The sequence below is a fragment of the Ochotona curzoniae genome, unplaced genomic scaffold (genome assembly GCF_017591425.1).
Source record: "Ochotona curzoniae isolate NIBS_2020 unplaced genomic scaffold, NIBS_Ocur_1.0 scaffold_4506, whole genome shotgun sequence".
NCBI lineage: Eukaryota > Metazoa > Chordata > Mammalia > Lagomorpha > Ochotonidae > Ochotona > Ochotona curzoniae.
In genome coordinates this window covers 42504390-42521442 of record NW_024467119.1, presented here as the reverse complement: position 1 = coordinate 42521442, position 17053 = coordinate 42504390, and the positions used below count along the sequence as shown (strand labels likewise).

The window sequence follows — 17053 nt, the reverse complement described above, 5'->3', positions numbered from 1 at the left end:
AAAAGGTATAGATTAATTTAAAATTTTTTAATTTTTAGTTTGGACCATTTGGTTGCAAATCGTAGAATTTAATTCTTTTTAATGGCTAAGTTGTACTCCACAGAGTAGATATACCACAGTTTCTTTATCCATTCCTCTTGTGATGAGCTTCTGGGTTGTTTCCATGTCTTTGCTGTTGTAGATTATGCTGCTGTAAATATAGGGTTACAGATATCTTTCTCATATTGCAGATCTCATTTTTCTTGCCTGTGTTCCCAGCAGTGGGATAGCTGTGTCATATAGCCAGTCACTTTTAAATTCTCTGAGCACTCTCCACACTGACTTCCGTAGTGACGGCACTAACCTCCCCTCCCACCAGCAGTGAGGGAGGGTGCCTTTTCTCCCCACATCCATGCCGGCAGATGTTGTGAGTAGAGATCTGGATGTAGGCCAATTTCATTGGAGTTAGGTGATACCTCAGTATGGTTTTTGTTTGTATCTCCTTGATGGCTAGGGAGTCTGAGCATTTTTTTAATGTCTATTAGTCATTTGAATTTATTCTTTTGAAAAATTTCTGTTGATTTCCTTCACAACAGATTCAATTTTAAGAACACAATGAGGGCCCGGCACGGTGGCGCAAGTGGTTAAGTCCTCGCCTAGCAAGCCCGGGATCCCATGTGGGCGCCGGTTCTATCCCGGCAGCCCCGCTTCCCTTCCAGCTCCCTGCCTGTGGCCCGGGAAAGCAGTCGAGGACGGCCCAAAGCTTTGGGACCCTGCACCCTTGTGGGAGACCCAGAAGAGGCTCCTGGCTTCGGATCGGCATAGCATCAGCCGTTGCGCTCACTTGGGGAGTGAATCTTCGGACGGAAGATCTTCCTCTCTTTCTCTCCTCTCTGTATATCTGCCTTTCCAATAAAAAAATAATAAAAATAAATCTTTAAAAAAAAAAAGAACACAATGACAGTCCTGCCCTGCCTCCTTTTGTCCTCCTTCAATTTCTCCATCCGTTGGCTTTTTTTTTTTTTAACTTTTGAGATAATATACTTTAGACTTAAACCACAATTAAAGGCTTAAAACCTCTCCATATAAAAAGTTTAAGAAATAAAAAAAGAAAAGGCCTTAGTTTAGTGAAAATAAGGAAGACACCAGCTATTATTAGCATAATTGAATGCATAAGTGGCCATTTCACTCATATACGTTAAATGACAAAGTTGTCACAGATCATTGAAACTATAGTAGTATAAGTCCTTAACCACTTGTTTGACAAAAGTATTAAAGTTTTACAAAGCTGTTTTCGGTGACACTGATGCACATAGACAGTTCTTCCTTTTGTTTGTGTTTTAAATGTTTGACTCCCATATATAAGGGAGAACATATCTTTTTTGTGTCTGGCTTGTTTCGTTCAATATAAAGTTCTCAAGTTGAGCCCATTATGTTGTAAATGGAATTCCCCCCCCCTTTTATAAATGAATAGTATTTCAATGCATATATTTACTATATTTTCCTTATACATTCATCTGTAGATGGAAAGATTGGTGATTACAAATTTTGGCCATTTTGAATTCTGCTGTAAACATGGTGGTGCAGGTATCTCTTTGACTTATTCCGTTCAAGTCCTTTGGGTATGTACGTGGAAGTGGCATTGCAGGATCATGTGGCAAGTCCATTTGTAGCTTTTTAGAGGAATTTACACCCTGTTTTCCACAGGGTCTGCACTGATTTACAATCCTAGCAGCAGTGTATGAGTGTTCCCCTTTCTCCACAGCCTTGCCAGTGTTTGTTACTCTCTGGGTAAAGAATGAGGTGATATATCTTTGTGATGTTGATGTGCATTTTTCATGGCAAAGGTTGTTGAGCAATTTTTCAGCTATTTATTGGATGTTTGTATTTCTTTCTTGTTGCTGACCTGCAGTGACACTACCTACAAGACACACTCTTGAGGTTCCGGGATAACAGGAACCACAACCGGACCCCTTATTGCCAAAAGCGGCTGCTTTTTTATCCCGTCTCCGCTGCTTTTCCCTCTCCATAGGTCTTAGTTTTTCTCCCCTTTCTGCTGCTTTTCTCCCCATTCTTCTGCTTAGCTTTTCTCCCTGTTCTTCTCCCTGTAGGTCTCATTGCTTTTGTACCCCTCTCTGCTGCTTTTCTTTCCGTACGTCTTAGCTTTTCTCTACTGCTTTTCTAGCCCACTCTCTGCAGCTTTTCTCCCTGTTAGCCTTAGCTCTTCCCCCCATAGGCCTTATCATTTTTGTACCCCTCTCTGTTGTGCTGTTCTTCTTCCCGTCTATCTTATTGCTTTTAGCGGCTGCTTTTATACTGCCCTCGACCAATCACTTCTCCCCTTGGGTCCACTCGGCGCTGCCTGATAGGCCAGTAGCAATGACATAATCGCAGCAAGGGCATCAGCCTATCCCCATGGGTTCTTGTTTACCTGCTGGCGAGACCAACCCCGCCTCCTGGTCCTAGGCCAGCTGCCATCCTGTGATGGCCTTTTATATTCATGGGGGTGGCTCTGGCACCCTGCTTCCCCACTTTTCTTTCTTTCTCTCTCTCTTTTTTAATTAATTGACATGGTATTGAGTGACCAATATGTTAGAAAATGCAAGTTCCTAACCACATCCTGTGACTACTTCACTGACATGTATTTCTTTCAAAAGCTAGCCATTGAAGTCCTTTGACCATTTTTCAATTGGATTGGTTGCTTTTTGGTTGTTGAACTTTAAATTTGTGTATTAATTCTTTATTGGAGAGGTGGTTTCCAAGTATATTTTTTCCATTTTGTTGGAAGTCTAGTGATCATTTCCTTTGCTCTACAAAAGCTTCTGAGTTTGATATAGTTCCATTACTTTAGCTTTGCTTTTATTGTTTGTGGTTTGGGAATCCTATCCAAGAAGTCAACTCCTACACCAGTGTCTTGGAATGTTTTCTATTTTCTTTCCGCAGCTTCAGAGTCTCAGGTCTTAAATTTAGGTCTCTGATTCATCTTGAGTTGATCTTTGTATATAGTGAGAAGTTTGAATCTAATCTCACTCTTGTACATTCATACATCCAATTTTGTCAGCACTATTTAGTGAAGAGATTATTCTTACTCCACCATATGGCTTGGACATTTCTGTGGAAAATCAGTTGGCTGTAAGTATGTGAACCAAGTTCTGGGTTCTGTTCCATTGATCTGTGCATCTGTTTAATGCCAGTACGTTGCTGTTTTAGTTATCATAGCTCTGTCATGTGTTCTGAAGCCAGGTATTATGTTGCCCCCAGCCTCACTTTTCTGGTTCAGGTTACTTTGGCTATATGGATCTTCTGTGATTCCATATGAATTTTTAGAATTATTCTTTCTAATATTGTAAATAATGCATTGTTATTTTGATAGGGATTGCATTGAATCTGTATATTTTGATTCAAGTTAAAAAAGAGAGGATAGAGCTTCCATCTGCTGATTCTTTCCCCAGTTGGCTGCAATAATAGGGGCTGGATCAGGCTGAAACCAGGAACCAGTAGCTTCAATCTGGTCTCCCATGTGGGTGTAGAAGCTCTAGGATTTGGGCCATTCTTGGCTGCTTTCCCAGTTGTGTTACCAAGGAGCTGGACTGAAAGTGGAGTAGCTGGGACTCTGACCGTGTCCCATGCAGGATTCACATACTGAAGACAGCAGCTTGACGTGCTGTGCCCCAGTGATGGCCTCTGCATTATCCCTTACAGTGACTGTGCCATTCACAGCTTATCAGCAGCATGTGAGATTACTTCCTCAGTAATACCTGATTTTTATGTTCTTTGGCCAGATAAATTGCTTAAATTTTATTTCTGCTGTTACTGAACTGAACTATTTTTTACATGTCTTTATTTACTGGTTTTCATTTGGTGAACTGCCTGTATTTGAATCGATTATTCTTTTGGCATATGGAAGTTGCTTGGATAATTTGTGTATTAGTCCTTTATTATTAAGTTTACAAACACTCTTTTGCCGTCTAAAGTTTGTGGACTCTTGGCTTAGAAAGTTTTAAGTTTTGAAGTTGTTCCATTTTATTAGTCTTTTTATATGTGGTGTTAGTGTATTGGTTCTTGTTGAATTTTTCACTTATGGAGAAATGTTTTGGGGTTTTTTTTACATATCATTATTTTTATAGTCGAGTCTTTGATTTATGTGGAATTAATTTTTTCCCAGAAATTGGATTTTTGCAACACCATTGAATAAACAAATATTTTTTTCTTACTGTTTTGAAATGCTTCTTACTTACACACAATCGGCCTCTAGATCCATCCCAGTACTGTGTTATTTGGTGATTGTGTCCTTGTACTAAGTCATACAAGATTAATCTTCCCTAATTGTTTCAGGTTTATTTTGGTTGGTCTTTTATGATATTCTGGTGTATTTGAAACTAGTAGTTTTTCACCTCAGTATATGTATCTCTTCAGGTTTCTTTGTGTATTTTAGTGCACTGATGCATTTTTATGGATGAATGTGTGTGTGTAATTAGAATTAATTTCCCTCCAGAACCAAAAATTTTTAAGTGCTTGGTAAACCTTTAACTGATGACTAAACATATGCAAATATGCATGGTGTTGCTCAACCAAAAATGAATATTTTGAACAAAGTGAAAATATCTTCAAAGTATGTATATTTTCACATGTTTTGATGTTAAACATTAGTGTGTGAAATCTTGGCATATTTAGAAATTGCAGCTGTGTTTAGCATCATATATACTACTTTATTTTCATATGTGTAATACTCAGAACTTTGTTATATCTCTTAAATCAGTCCCACAGTCACTAGGTGATCTGACCACAGAAATATCTTTCAAGTTTGAATCTGTCCTATTGACTAAGCTGGTCACCTTTCTTTCCCATTGAAGTAATGGTAATACCTCTCTGCTCTAGACCTTCCTGCCACTAAAATTTATTTCCACATTGCTTACTAAACTTACCTTTTTTTAAAGATAAATTTGCATCTTTACTTGAAAGACACTGTGCAGAGAGAGGCTTTCCATGTGCTGATTCACTCCTCAAGTGGCAACAACAGCCAGTGCTGAGCAGATCAAGAACCAGGAACTTCTTTCGGGTCTCCCACATGGATGCAGAGGCTCAAAGACTTGAGCCCTCACCTGCTGCCTTTTCAGACCACAAGCAAGGAGCTGGATCAGAAGCAGAGCAGCCAGGAAGTGAACTGGTGCTTATATGGGACATCGATGCTGCAGGTGGAAGTTTAGCTGGCAGTCCACCATGCCAGACTCTAAACTTACCTGATTTTAAGAAAGTTTCTTTACTATTTTATTTTAAAAGAAAGTCTTCTTTCAGGGAATACCAAATTTTCCAGGCTGCTAAAATCTTGTACTAATCCTCCCATCGGACTTTCTAGATATTTATCCAGTGTTCACAGTTGTCACCTCTTTCAGATGTGCCACACTCTTGCATCTTGTTTTGAACAGATGTTTTCTGTGTCTGAAATTCACTTCTACCTCTAATCCCATGCTTAGCTTTTGAGCACCAGTTTAAATATCGCCTGTGAGTGAAGCATCTTTGACTCTGTGAGACGAAGAAGTGGATTACATCACCTCCTTTTTTGGTTTTCCAACATCACTTTGTTGATACTTTAAAATACCTTTGATTTCACATATTTTTCTACCTGTTTGTTACCATATCTGCCTGATGATTCAGGGCAGGAATTGTTTCATCACTGGAACTCTCATTTCATTGTTTTTATCAACTCAATTGAGGTATTATTTAAATACAGTAAGGTTTCCTCCATTTTAAGTCAACATTCACTAAGTTTTTAAAATTTCTTTTTTATGTAAATAGAGCTTTTTTATTCATATAAAGCGTAGATATCATATTTTCATGATACAGATTTAGCAGCGTGGGACTGCTCCTGCCACCCTCCTTTTTTCCTCTTTCTCCCTTCTTATTTTTTCCCCAAATTATTATAATGGCATAATTTCCTTTCTCTTCGTTTTCACTAACTTAACTCTCCAATAGCTAAGATAAAGATGCCATGATACAGCAAATACAGGAAAAAGGAAAAAAAAATGGAAATCCTTTTATTACTGAGGAATATAGCCATGGGCTGTTAACAGTAATTAAATCCCAAGATGTTAATCTCACATATAAAGTTTACATTTTGATATTCTGTGATTATTTAGCAGAGACTAGAGAAAACATGTGATATTTAACATTTGAGACTAGCTTGTTTCACCAGGCATAATTGTTTCCAGCTGTATCCATTTAGTTGCAAAAGATAAAATTTCATTCTTTTTATGGCTGAGTAGTATTCCATAGAGTGTGTGTATACATATACATAATGGTGTATATATGTGTGTGCATATGTAGACATATACACGCACACGTGTACACTGTTCTCTTCATCCCATCATCAGTTGATGATCATTTGGGTTGATTTTATATCTTAGGTATTGTAAATTGTGCTGCTTCTAAGAGTAGAGGTACAGATGACTCTCATGTGCTGATTTCATTTTGTTTGGGTCTAGTTCCAGGAGTGGGATGGCTGGGTCATATGGCGAATCTATTTTCAGATATCAAGAATCTCATTCTGCTTTCCATAATGGTTGCACTAGTTTACATTCCCACCAACAGTGGATTAGGGTACCTTTTTGCCCACATCCTCACCAGTAGCCCTTGTTTTCTGATTTCTTTATGATGACAGTTCTCACTAAGGTGAAGTGATTTTTATTTTATTTCCTTTATGGCCGCAGATTCTGAGCCTTATTTCATGTTTGTGTTGGCCATTTGTCCTTCATCATGTGAAAAATACCTGTTCATGTCCCTTGTGCATTTCCCTTTTTTTTTTTAAGATTTATTTATTTTATTGGAAAGGCAGATGTACAACGAGAAGGAGATACAGAGAAAGATCTTCCGTCCAGGGTCCACTCCCCAATGGGCTGCAACAGCTGGAGCTGAGCCGATTCAGAGCCCGGAGCCAGGAGCTTCTTCTGGGTCTCCCATGCAAGTGCAAGGTTCCAAGGCTTTGAGCCATCCTCTACTGCTTTCCCAGGCCACAAGCAGGGAGCTAGCTGGAGTGGAGCAGCTGGGGCACGAGTTGGTGGCCATATGGGATGCCAGCTCATGCAAGGAAAGGATTCAGCCACTAGGCTGCTCATTTCTTAACTTTGCACATTTCTTAACTACATTGTTGCTTTGAGCTTCTTGAGCTCTTTATAGAGCCTGGATATTAATCTTCTATCAGTTGCATAATTTGCAGGTGTTTTCTCCTATTTTTTTTTTGTTGTTGTTGTTGCTTCATTTTATTGACATATTCATTTACAGGAGAGAAGCTTCTTAGCTCAGTATAATCTCATTTGTTTATTTTTGCTTTCATTGCTTGTGCTTCTGAGTCTTTTCCAGGAAGTCTATCCTTATGCCTATGTCTTGTGGAGTGTCCCCAGTGTTTTTCTCTAGTAAAATTTGATGCTATCAGATAATAGATTTAGATCCCTGATGCAATTAGGTTTGATTTTTATGTGAGGTGTATGATAGGGGTCTTGTTTTTTACTTCTGCATGTGTAGATTCAATTTTTTCAGCAAGAATTTACTGAGTTTCTTCAAGTTCACGTAGTTGTCTAATAACTATTACAATCATGATACAGAACATTTTTATTATTTCCCCAAATCTCCATCTGCCTCTGTGCTATCTCCACAGCAAACCCTGTTGTGCTTTGGGAACCAGTGGAATCTTTGTTAGCAATGTATCTATTCATGATGTAGGAAACATACTCTTTGGTTTTTTACTTCTTTGCCTGGTGCTTTGAAGCTTTCTATATATTTGTGCATCAGTGTGATTTGTTCTGTCTTATTACTGTGTGGTATTCCATTGTTTTCGTATACCACATTTTTATTGATTCATCTGTTGGAAAATATTTGGGTTTTTCAGTTCTGGTCTAAAATGAATTAACTTGTTGTGAGCATCCAAATAATAAGTCTTTATGTAAATACTTGGATTCATTTTCTTTGAGAAAATATCCTAGAATAAGATTGTTGACTCAGATAATTACTGTAAGAAACTGTGTAACTGTTTACTATGATTGTGCACTTTTGTGCACCCACTCCAATTATAGATTGTACCAGTAGGAATAATCAGCCCAGCCTGGTTTTTCCCTGATCTGGTCCACATGAGGCACACAGGTGTTGTAGCCTTGCCTAGTCTGATCTGCCCCCATCCCAGCTCATGCTCTCCAGTGGCAGTAGCAGTGCAGCAAGGGAACCCCCCCCCCTTATTCCCCTGCCGGCTCTGCCCCTCCCTTCCTGGTTCTCATATGTGCTGGTGGGATGCTGCAGTCACATCTAGCTCAGGCAACCTCACCTTGGCATTCCTTGTTGTGCACTGCTTTTTGTCGCGACCGAACCCGGCTCTACCCACACTCTGCTCCAGTGTTCGGATTTGCCAGTAGATGACATGAACTGATTCAGCCTGGTCTGCCCCCGACCCATGCTAAATGTGTGCCAGTGGGACACTTTCCTTGGCCTCTTCTGGGCTATTTCCTATCATGCTTCTTGCTCTTACTTGACTGTTTTTTCTCTTGGTCTTGCAGTATATACAGTAAGTCCTTTGGTCAATCCTTCACCTAACAGGAGTGAAGATAACAGTCTACCTCTCTTGCTTGCCTGCTGGGATTCTTGTATACGTATGGGTTCAGCCCATGTGTTCCTGGCTTTGCAACTGTGTGCTTTATTGGGTAGGTTAGAAGTGCTTAATCTTGTTTTTGAGTCATTTTAATAGATTTCTTTTTTAATTTTAATTTTTAAAAAAATTTAAGATTTATTTATTTCTATTGGAAAGTCAGATGTAAGGAGAAGAGAAGAGACAGAGAGGAAGATTTTCTGTCCACTGATTCACTACCCAAGAGGCCGCAACGGCCAGAGCTGAGCCGATCCAAAGCCAGGAGCCTATAGCTTTGTCCATGCTTCCCATGTGAGTGCAGGGTTCCAAGGCCTGGAGCCATCCTTGCCTGCTTTCCCAGGTCACAGGCAGGGAGCTGGATGGGAAGCAGCGCCTCTGGGACATGAACTGGTACCCATATGAGATTTTGGCATGTGCAAGGCGAGGATCTCAGCCACCAAGCTACCACACTGGGCCCCTTTAAAATTTTTTTTAAAGATTTTGTTGACAGTTCTTTAAAAACATAATTTTTCCTGTTAGTTTTAAGTTTGCTATTCAAAATACAATTTCCTAATTTGAAAAGCAGAGAAAAATGTCTTTAGTCTGCTGATTGACTTATCAAGTACCCACAACAGCTCGGGCTGAGCCAGTTTGAGGCAGTGGATCTGGACCTCAGTCTGGGTTTCTGACTTAGGTTGCAGGTACCTGAGTACCTCCCACTATGCGCGTTAGCAGGAAAACTGGGACTGAAATCAAGGACTGCTGTGTAGGATGCATGTGTCACAAACTGGCTTCAACCTCGGTGCCAGATACTCGCTCTTGAAACACTAAGATGAACGTTCCATGCCAGTTATGGCAAAGTCTCTAATGCAGGGTAACAGTGTATACTACAGAAATGTGGAAGCGCTTAATCTCCAAAACTCATGCTTAAATATTTTCTATCACTTACTGGTTGTTCCACAAATATATATTGAGTTTCATAATAAAGCAACTATGACTTCTGTTCAGCTTCAGATTATTTTTCTCTTAGCACACTGTAACATTGTTATCATTTGCTCCAAGACTGTTTTTTAAAGATACGTAGCCCATTGACATCATGTGTAAATTGTGAATTTTGACGTCTCTAAGCAGCACATTCAGTCTTCTCTTTGCCTTGCCCTCTGCCTTTCCATACTCCCTTGTGTGAAATGTCCGGCCTTTGGAAATGTGAGTAACTCGCCACCTTTCCACATAACAGACAAGAAGAAAGTGCAAAGAGCAAAGGATCATTCTTGTCTGTTGATCCAATGCTGCAGATGGCCCTTTTAGTCATATCTAGAGAGCGGGGATTCCCGCAAGACTTGAATAAGCAAGTACAAAGCCATGTGATCTTAGGGTTAGGATGTATGTGTGATGTCATCTCCTGCCTTTAGTCATAATTTTCTAGCTTTTGAAGAATGGCCTAATCTGTTTGTTATTTCCTGTGCTTTATATTGTGTATAAAAGCACCATGCTAAATTTTCCTTATGCGACAGTTTTGTCGTATTGTTTGAATTATTTTGTACTGGAAAGGATACATTGCCTAAGGAGGAGTTTATTCATGTATTAATGTAATAATTTTATGTTATTCAAGTGAAGTCAAGCATTTATATGTTAATAGAACTTAAAAGTAAACTGTAAAGATTATTATTGAATTTGAAAGGAAAAATTCTGCATATCATTCAGATACTACCTTGTCCTGTTTATATTGCCTTCCTTACTGTGCTTTATTTTCCTCTGGCTTTTGTGGGAGTTTTCACCAATTAACCTGTTAAATATTAAGCATTTATTTATTTTGTTTTCTGTCTCTTCCTTCTGTGTAAGGCATGAGAGCAGTCATTTGTTTCTGTTTTCTGTTTACTGGCTAACTCACTTTAACACTGACAAATGGGGATAGCTTATCAAGTGTTTGCTATATATGCATGAAGGATCTGAGACGAGACCACTGCTTGCCATTTTGGCATCCCACATCAGAGTGCTGGTCAAGTCCCACCTGCTCCACTTCCTATCCAGCTCCCTGCTAATGTGCCTGTGAGAGCAATGGAAGATGGCCCGAGTGCTTGGATCCTTGCCTCCCATAGGGGAGACCTGGATAGAGTCTGACTTCAGCATTGCCCATCCTGGACCCTGATGTTGATTTAAGGAGTGAACCAGACGTGAGATCTCGTTCTGTGTCTGTCATTCTGTCTTTCAAATAATTAAATGTCTTTCTAGAAATATATGAAACCTTTCTAATCCAACTTTAGTGTACTCTCTTAACACAGAGCCTAATGTAACTTCTACTTCCAGCCTGCTATTGCCTAGATAATGATGTCAGTCTAATAGTATAGCTATAGCTTTTGTGCTCAGTGAAATAAACCAATCTCCAAAGGACAAATATCTTATATTTTGTCTGATACAAGGCACCATTCATACAAAATACTATGTAATGAGACTAGCATAGCAAGATGGGAATATATAGTGCAGTATGCATACCTTCTCCTGAATATAAGTTGGACTCCCAATGAAAAGTTATCTTGACAATAGGATGCTGGACTCTTTATCATTGTCTATAACTGAAGGAGTATCCTATTGTAATAATATTGGGGAAACAGTCGAGGAAGGGGAAAGGTAATTGAAGGTGCAAGGGAAATCTCTGAGCCTGTGGAATCATACTGAAGAAAAAAAAATTCTGCAGAGAGAAAAGCATAGCTCCTATTCAGTGGTTCTTTCCTCAGAGGCTCACGGCAGCTGGGGCTGTGCTGGCTCGTAGAAGAGAGAAGAGTGTGTAATGTAGGTCTCCCATGTGACTCACCACCTGCTGCCTCCCAAAAGTGAGCATTAGCAGGAAGCTAGATTTGGAATGGACTCAGCTAATATACTCCATCAAGGACTGGGCATCCCATGTCGTCAGCTGACTGTGTTGTTGGCTCTGAGTGATTGGTGATATACCTGACACTTTTATACTGTTGTGTTTCACACTCTCAGGTGATGTTGCTGTTCTTGTGCGTATCTGTTAGAATCTCACTGCACTTGATTGTGTTGGTTACCTTGGTTAGGCCTCCAATCATGTGGACACAAGTGAACACATCTTCTGAAAGTGCTCACTAAATGGTTTATATGAAGGGTCTATGCTGAGGGATAATGCATGAAGGCAGCACCTGTGGTGCTGGCAGCCTGTGTGGAGCTGCTTTGAGTCCCAGCTGCTCCACTTTTGATCCTGCTCCCTGCTAGTGTTCCTGAGAAAGCAGCAGAGATTGGCCCAAGCACTTGGATCGCTGCACTGACATGGGAGGCCCAGCAGAACCTCCTGGCTCCTGGCTTTAGACTAACCCAGCTCTGGCCATTGTAGCCATTAGGGGAATGAACCTGTGGATGGAAGAACTGTGTCTCTCTGTTGCTTTTTCTGTATCTCTGCCTTCTAAATGAAGAAGTAAATTTAAAAACTCGCTGAAGAATCAGATCTGGGATCAACTCAGATGAAGTTTCTTTGGATATCTCTCCAACTGCTGCTGATCTTGGAACCCCAACCATCAAGAGACTGTCAGCCAGTGGACTCTGAATAGGTTTCATTGCGGTTGGGACGGTGAGATTGGCAGCAATCCAGAACTGATGAACTATCAAAACTGTTTGAGCAGGACCCTTGGAGCGCGCCTCATGTTGGGGATCGGAGATGGGTGGGAGGTTGGGTGGGGCTTTTCCCTTTGTTACTCCCCTAACCCCAGACACAGGGCAAAATGATTATATTAGTGTGGAAACAATGATATTACCCACTTTCACCCTGTAGCCCTTGACCCTTTATACCCTAATAAACTAAGATTATTAAAATTTTTTTAAAAAGGAAGGAAAGCGATTTTTATTTTTAAAATTTTTATTGAAAAATTTTATTTTTATGAAAATACATGAATCTGGAAGTGATATGATACATGCCAAGAGTTTATAATATAATATATTATGGTGCTTGTTGGACTAGGCCCATTGCTTTGTGGCTTCCTCAAAACAAAGATCTACTCCTTAAAAATGCTTATTATGTGTTTTTTTTTAAACAGTTTTTTTTCTTCACTTACAGATATTGATGATGTTAAGAAGTTCAAACCTGGGTACTTGGAAGCTACTCTCAACTGGTTTAGATTTTATAAAGTCCCAGATGGAAAACCAGAAAACCAGTTTGCTTTTAATGGAGAATTCAGAAACAAGGTGACAATAACTTTTATCTTTGAATCTGCCTCCTTGTACCTACATGATGCTTATTTTGTTTAGAGGATTTCTTCAGTAGTGTCTTCTGCTAATTTAAATTTTATAGAACATTAATCATTCTAAAATTTTTTATGGATTCTACGTGAGCCAACAAAACCGACAAATAAGTGTTTCCATCTGTTTGTCTCTGTGTAACTCCATATTCTCATAAAATGAAGGAATTTTATGATCATTCTAACTTTGCAAATCATGTTTGAAATACAGCCCTTGATGTTGTTTGACAGGAATTCCCCTCGTAAGTGCACCCTGTGCTGTGACCAAAGTAACCTGCTTAGTAATTCAGAAAGCACTCAAGCTATCTTCCTGTCAGGATTTTTCTGTTGGAATACCAGAGTCATCAAAAAGTATCTCTTAACATGGCTACATATAGAAAATAGGCAAAAAGTTAAAGTCTAAAATGTGGAATTCTGTTTAAAAAAATACTGCACTCTAAATCAACCTTTAAGTGAGTACTAGTAAGTCAAATAGATTTCTAAGTAAAATATAAAATATAAGTAAATTATAAATGTAAGTAAATACAAAATATATAAAGTAAATATAAGTGAGTTATGCAATATAAGTAAAATTTGACTAATAAGTCAAATAGATTTCTAAGTAAAATATAAAATATAAGTAAATTATAAATATAAGTAAATATAAAATATATAAAGTAAATATAAGTGAGTTATATAAGTAAAATTTGACTAGTAAATCAAATATATTTCTAAGTAAATAAAACAAGTTAATGAAAATTTTAAAATTACAGTATAATCTATAATGCTGTGCAAGAATCGATTTAATGAGCTCAGTGTTTTTTTGAGAGACCTTAACAAAAGTTCAGCATCCTGGAAGGGAGCTAGGTGTTGTGGTCCCTACTGTGGACTGCCACATCTGTTATCAGAGTACTGGTTAAAGCTGCAGCCGCACAACTTTGGTTCCAGCTCCCTGATGTGCTGTTGAGAATCAGCAGATAGTGGCTCAAGTGCCTGAGCCCTGCCTGCCCCTGAAGAGAAGCCAGTGGAGTGGCTTATTCTTGGCTTTGGCCTGAGCAGGCCTGGTTGTTGGACAGCAAACCTGTGGATGGAAGATTTGCTGTCTCATTCCCACTTTGGCACTCTTTCACATACATAAATAAATTTCTAAAAACGAAAACATCTTTAGGATTTTTCTCTAAGATTTTTCAATACAAATGTAAAACTACTTTCGACTGAATTTTTTTAAGAATAAAAAAATTTTATAATAATTTTTTTCTAAAATACTTTTTGCATTTTGTGTTTGTTATAATATAAAAATCTTGCCTAAATATACTTTTTTTGGCCCTTTATTATTTCTTGGTGTTTTGCCAAGTTTGAATTAATAGAGTAAAGTCGTTTTTGTTTTATGCATTGCTTTTATCACTACTTTTATCACTACTATCTTAAGAAATAGAACATAACTCAAGAAAATGAAATGTCTGTCTTTAACGTGATAGAAAAATAGGACTTCAGTTTGTAATTAAAGGCTTTTCCTGTCTAAGCAAATGTTGAAACTGGTTTTTAACCAGAATTATCCGAATAAATTTATTTTTAAAATCTTCCTTTGTATTATCTAGATAATATATTGGATTTCTTGTCTCCAACATCACCTTATTGAGAATTAAGTGATTCTTCTTCTCAAGCAACAGTAGGCCTGAGACAGCTATATTCTCTAGAAGCTGCATTTCCTGTTACTGGGGTAGGCATTGTAACTGCTTGATAGCCTACCTTCTCTAGTAAGTGCCTGTTATTGAGTACCATTTTCAGCTTCTGATTCACCTTCCTGCTAAATGTTTACCGTGGGAAGCAGCAGGTGCTGGCTTGAGTATTTATGTCTCTACCACCAGTGTGGACCATGTAGATGGAGCTTCAGGCACCTGACTTCAGCCTGTTTGAGCCACTGATGTTGCAGGCATTTGTGGAGTGAACCAGGGGATGGAGAAAATCCTCTCCATTCCCTGTCCCCTCACCGTGTTCTTTCAAATAATTCCAGAAAAAAATTTCCATTGTTACTCGATCTTGGTTCCCATTATTCTTTATTCTCATAATGGGTTTAGTTGTCAGTGAAGGAGAAAGGAATTAATTGAATTAGTCAATAAGGGTTCTATGTAAGGAAAATAAGCAACATTCTGGGAAAAACATCTAAACTGTGTGCTTTGGAAATAAAGCAAATTTTGCTTAGACTGTCTTCCTTTATTTATACCTAGCAAGAGACGTATATTATTGATCTTACTTTTTGGGCATTAGAATTATTACAAGGAAAAAGTCCTGACCATATTAAGAAGCTTTGCTGGGCCGTGCCATAACATAGCATGTTAAACTTCTGCCTATGGTACTATGTAATATATGGACACTGGTTCGTGTCCCGGTTGCTCTACTTCCTATCCCGCTCCCTGCCTATGGCCTGGGAAAGCAGCCCTTATACCCATGTGGGAGACCCAGAAGAAACTGATGGTTTCTGGCTTTGAATTGGCCCATTTCTGGCCTTGATTACCATTTAGGGAGTGAGCCAGCAGATGGAAGATCTTTATCTGTGTCTCCTTCTCCCTGTGAATCTGCCTTTCAAATAAAAATTAAAATTAATCCTTAAAAAAGCGGATTTGCTAATTCCCCAGTTGAATAATCTAAACTCTCTTTAAAATTAGACTTAGTGAAGATTTAGTGGTGATAAAATTAATAGATGTATGCTTACTTGAAAATTAGATACCACATGGGGACTTAATGCCTCATATTTTGTTAATTTTGCGGTAATTCTGTGCTTTAGATCTGATATTGCATATTTTTCTCTAAAAAAATTAAATAGCAATTATCATAACCTTTACATGCCATGTGTGTTTTATCAGAATTACTAGACTCTACCATTGTAGCACTAAAGTAGCATAGCCCAGAAAGGCTAGCAGGTTGGATCTAACCTACTAGCCCTAACTTTCCAACTCCTGATGTGAATTAACCGTATGTCCCATTTTATAGATGAAGAAATTGAGTCTAAGTGAGTTTATGTAACTTGCCTAGAGTCATAGAGCGAACAAATAAGAAGCCAGAATTAGGTTTGCTTGACCCCAGAACTAATACTTTTAACAGATAACTTCTGTGATGAGATTAGGGTCAGTTCTGTAGTAGTGTAACAGTGTAATATTTTATTTGTTTGTTTGTTTGTTTTTGGCTTGTAACTAGGCTTTTGCTCTTGAAGTTATTAAATCTACTCATGATCACTGGAAAGCACTGCTCATGAAGAAGTGCGATGGAGGGGCAATCAATTGGTAAGAATTTGTCTTTTCTGTATAAGTAATGTTAGCTTATAATTAATTAATATTAAACCATGTAATACTTCTCTGATCACTTGTTTTTCAAAAAGGGGGGTTGTAGATTTTTTTTGGCGCTTAAAAATCCTTAGGGCTGGTTCAGTGGACATTCCTGATACTAGGCACTGTAATGGTAAGAACTGATTTGGTTGCTTTTCTTCACAGGCTTGTAGGTTAGTAGGACTGACAAGCTATCAGGTACTTAGTTAGAATCCTTTGTGATATTGTGGGGGCCGGTGTTGTGGCATAGAGGGGTAAAGCCAGCACCTGTGACCCCGGCATCCTATATGGACACCAGTTCAAGTCCCAATTGCTCCACTTATGATCCATTTCCCTGTGATGTGCCTAGGAAAGCAGGAGATGAACTAAGTGCATGGGTCCCGGCACTATGTGGGAGACCTGGAAAGGCTCCTGGCTCTGTCCAAATCATTGCAGCCACTTGGAGAGTGAACCAGCAGATGGAAGATTTTCTTGGTCTTCCTCTCCTTTTCTCTGTAATTCTGCCTTTCAAATAAGCAATGGATCTTTAAAACATGCTTTGTGATGTGTGTTAGAATGAAATAAAAATTAGTTGTTTTCATGCAGAAAATTAATGCCACGTAATTTCGTCTTACTGGGCCCGGCACTGTAGCCTAGTGGATAAAGACCTCGCTTTGCTTGTGCCTGGATCCCATGTGGGTGCCAGTTTGTATCCTGGCGGCTCCACTTTGCATCCAGCTCCCTTCTTGTGGCCTGAGAGGGCAGTTGAGGACAGCCCAAAAACCTTGGGACCCTGCGCCCACATGGGAGACCTGGAGGAAGCTCCTGGCTTCGAATTGGCTCAGCTCTGGCCGTTGAGGCAACTTGGGGAGTGAGTCACTGGACAGAAGATCTTCCTCTCTGTCTCTCTTCCTCTCTGTATATCTGACTTTCCAATA

General features: G+C 39.1%; 1 protein-coding gene across 3 annotated transcripts in view; it reads left to right on the top strand.

Annotated features, from left to right (window-relative positions):
- The window catches only part of PPA2 (inorganic pyrophosphatase 2), an 89473-nt gene that overhangs the window by 58453 nt on the left and 13967 nt on the right, over window positions 1-17053 (top strand). For all 3 annotated transcript variants that reach the window (XM_040967453.1, XM_040967454.1, XM_040967455.1), the window contains exons 8-9: window positions 12654-12781; window positions 16009-16094. In XM_040967453.1, coding sequence (XP_040823387.1) covers window positions 12654-12781; window positions 16009-16094 — 214 coding nt within the window. The remainder of the gene's footprint in view (window positions 1-12653; window positions 12782-16008; window positions 16095-17053) is intronic.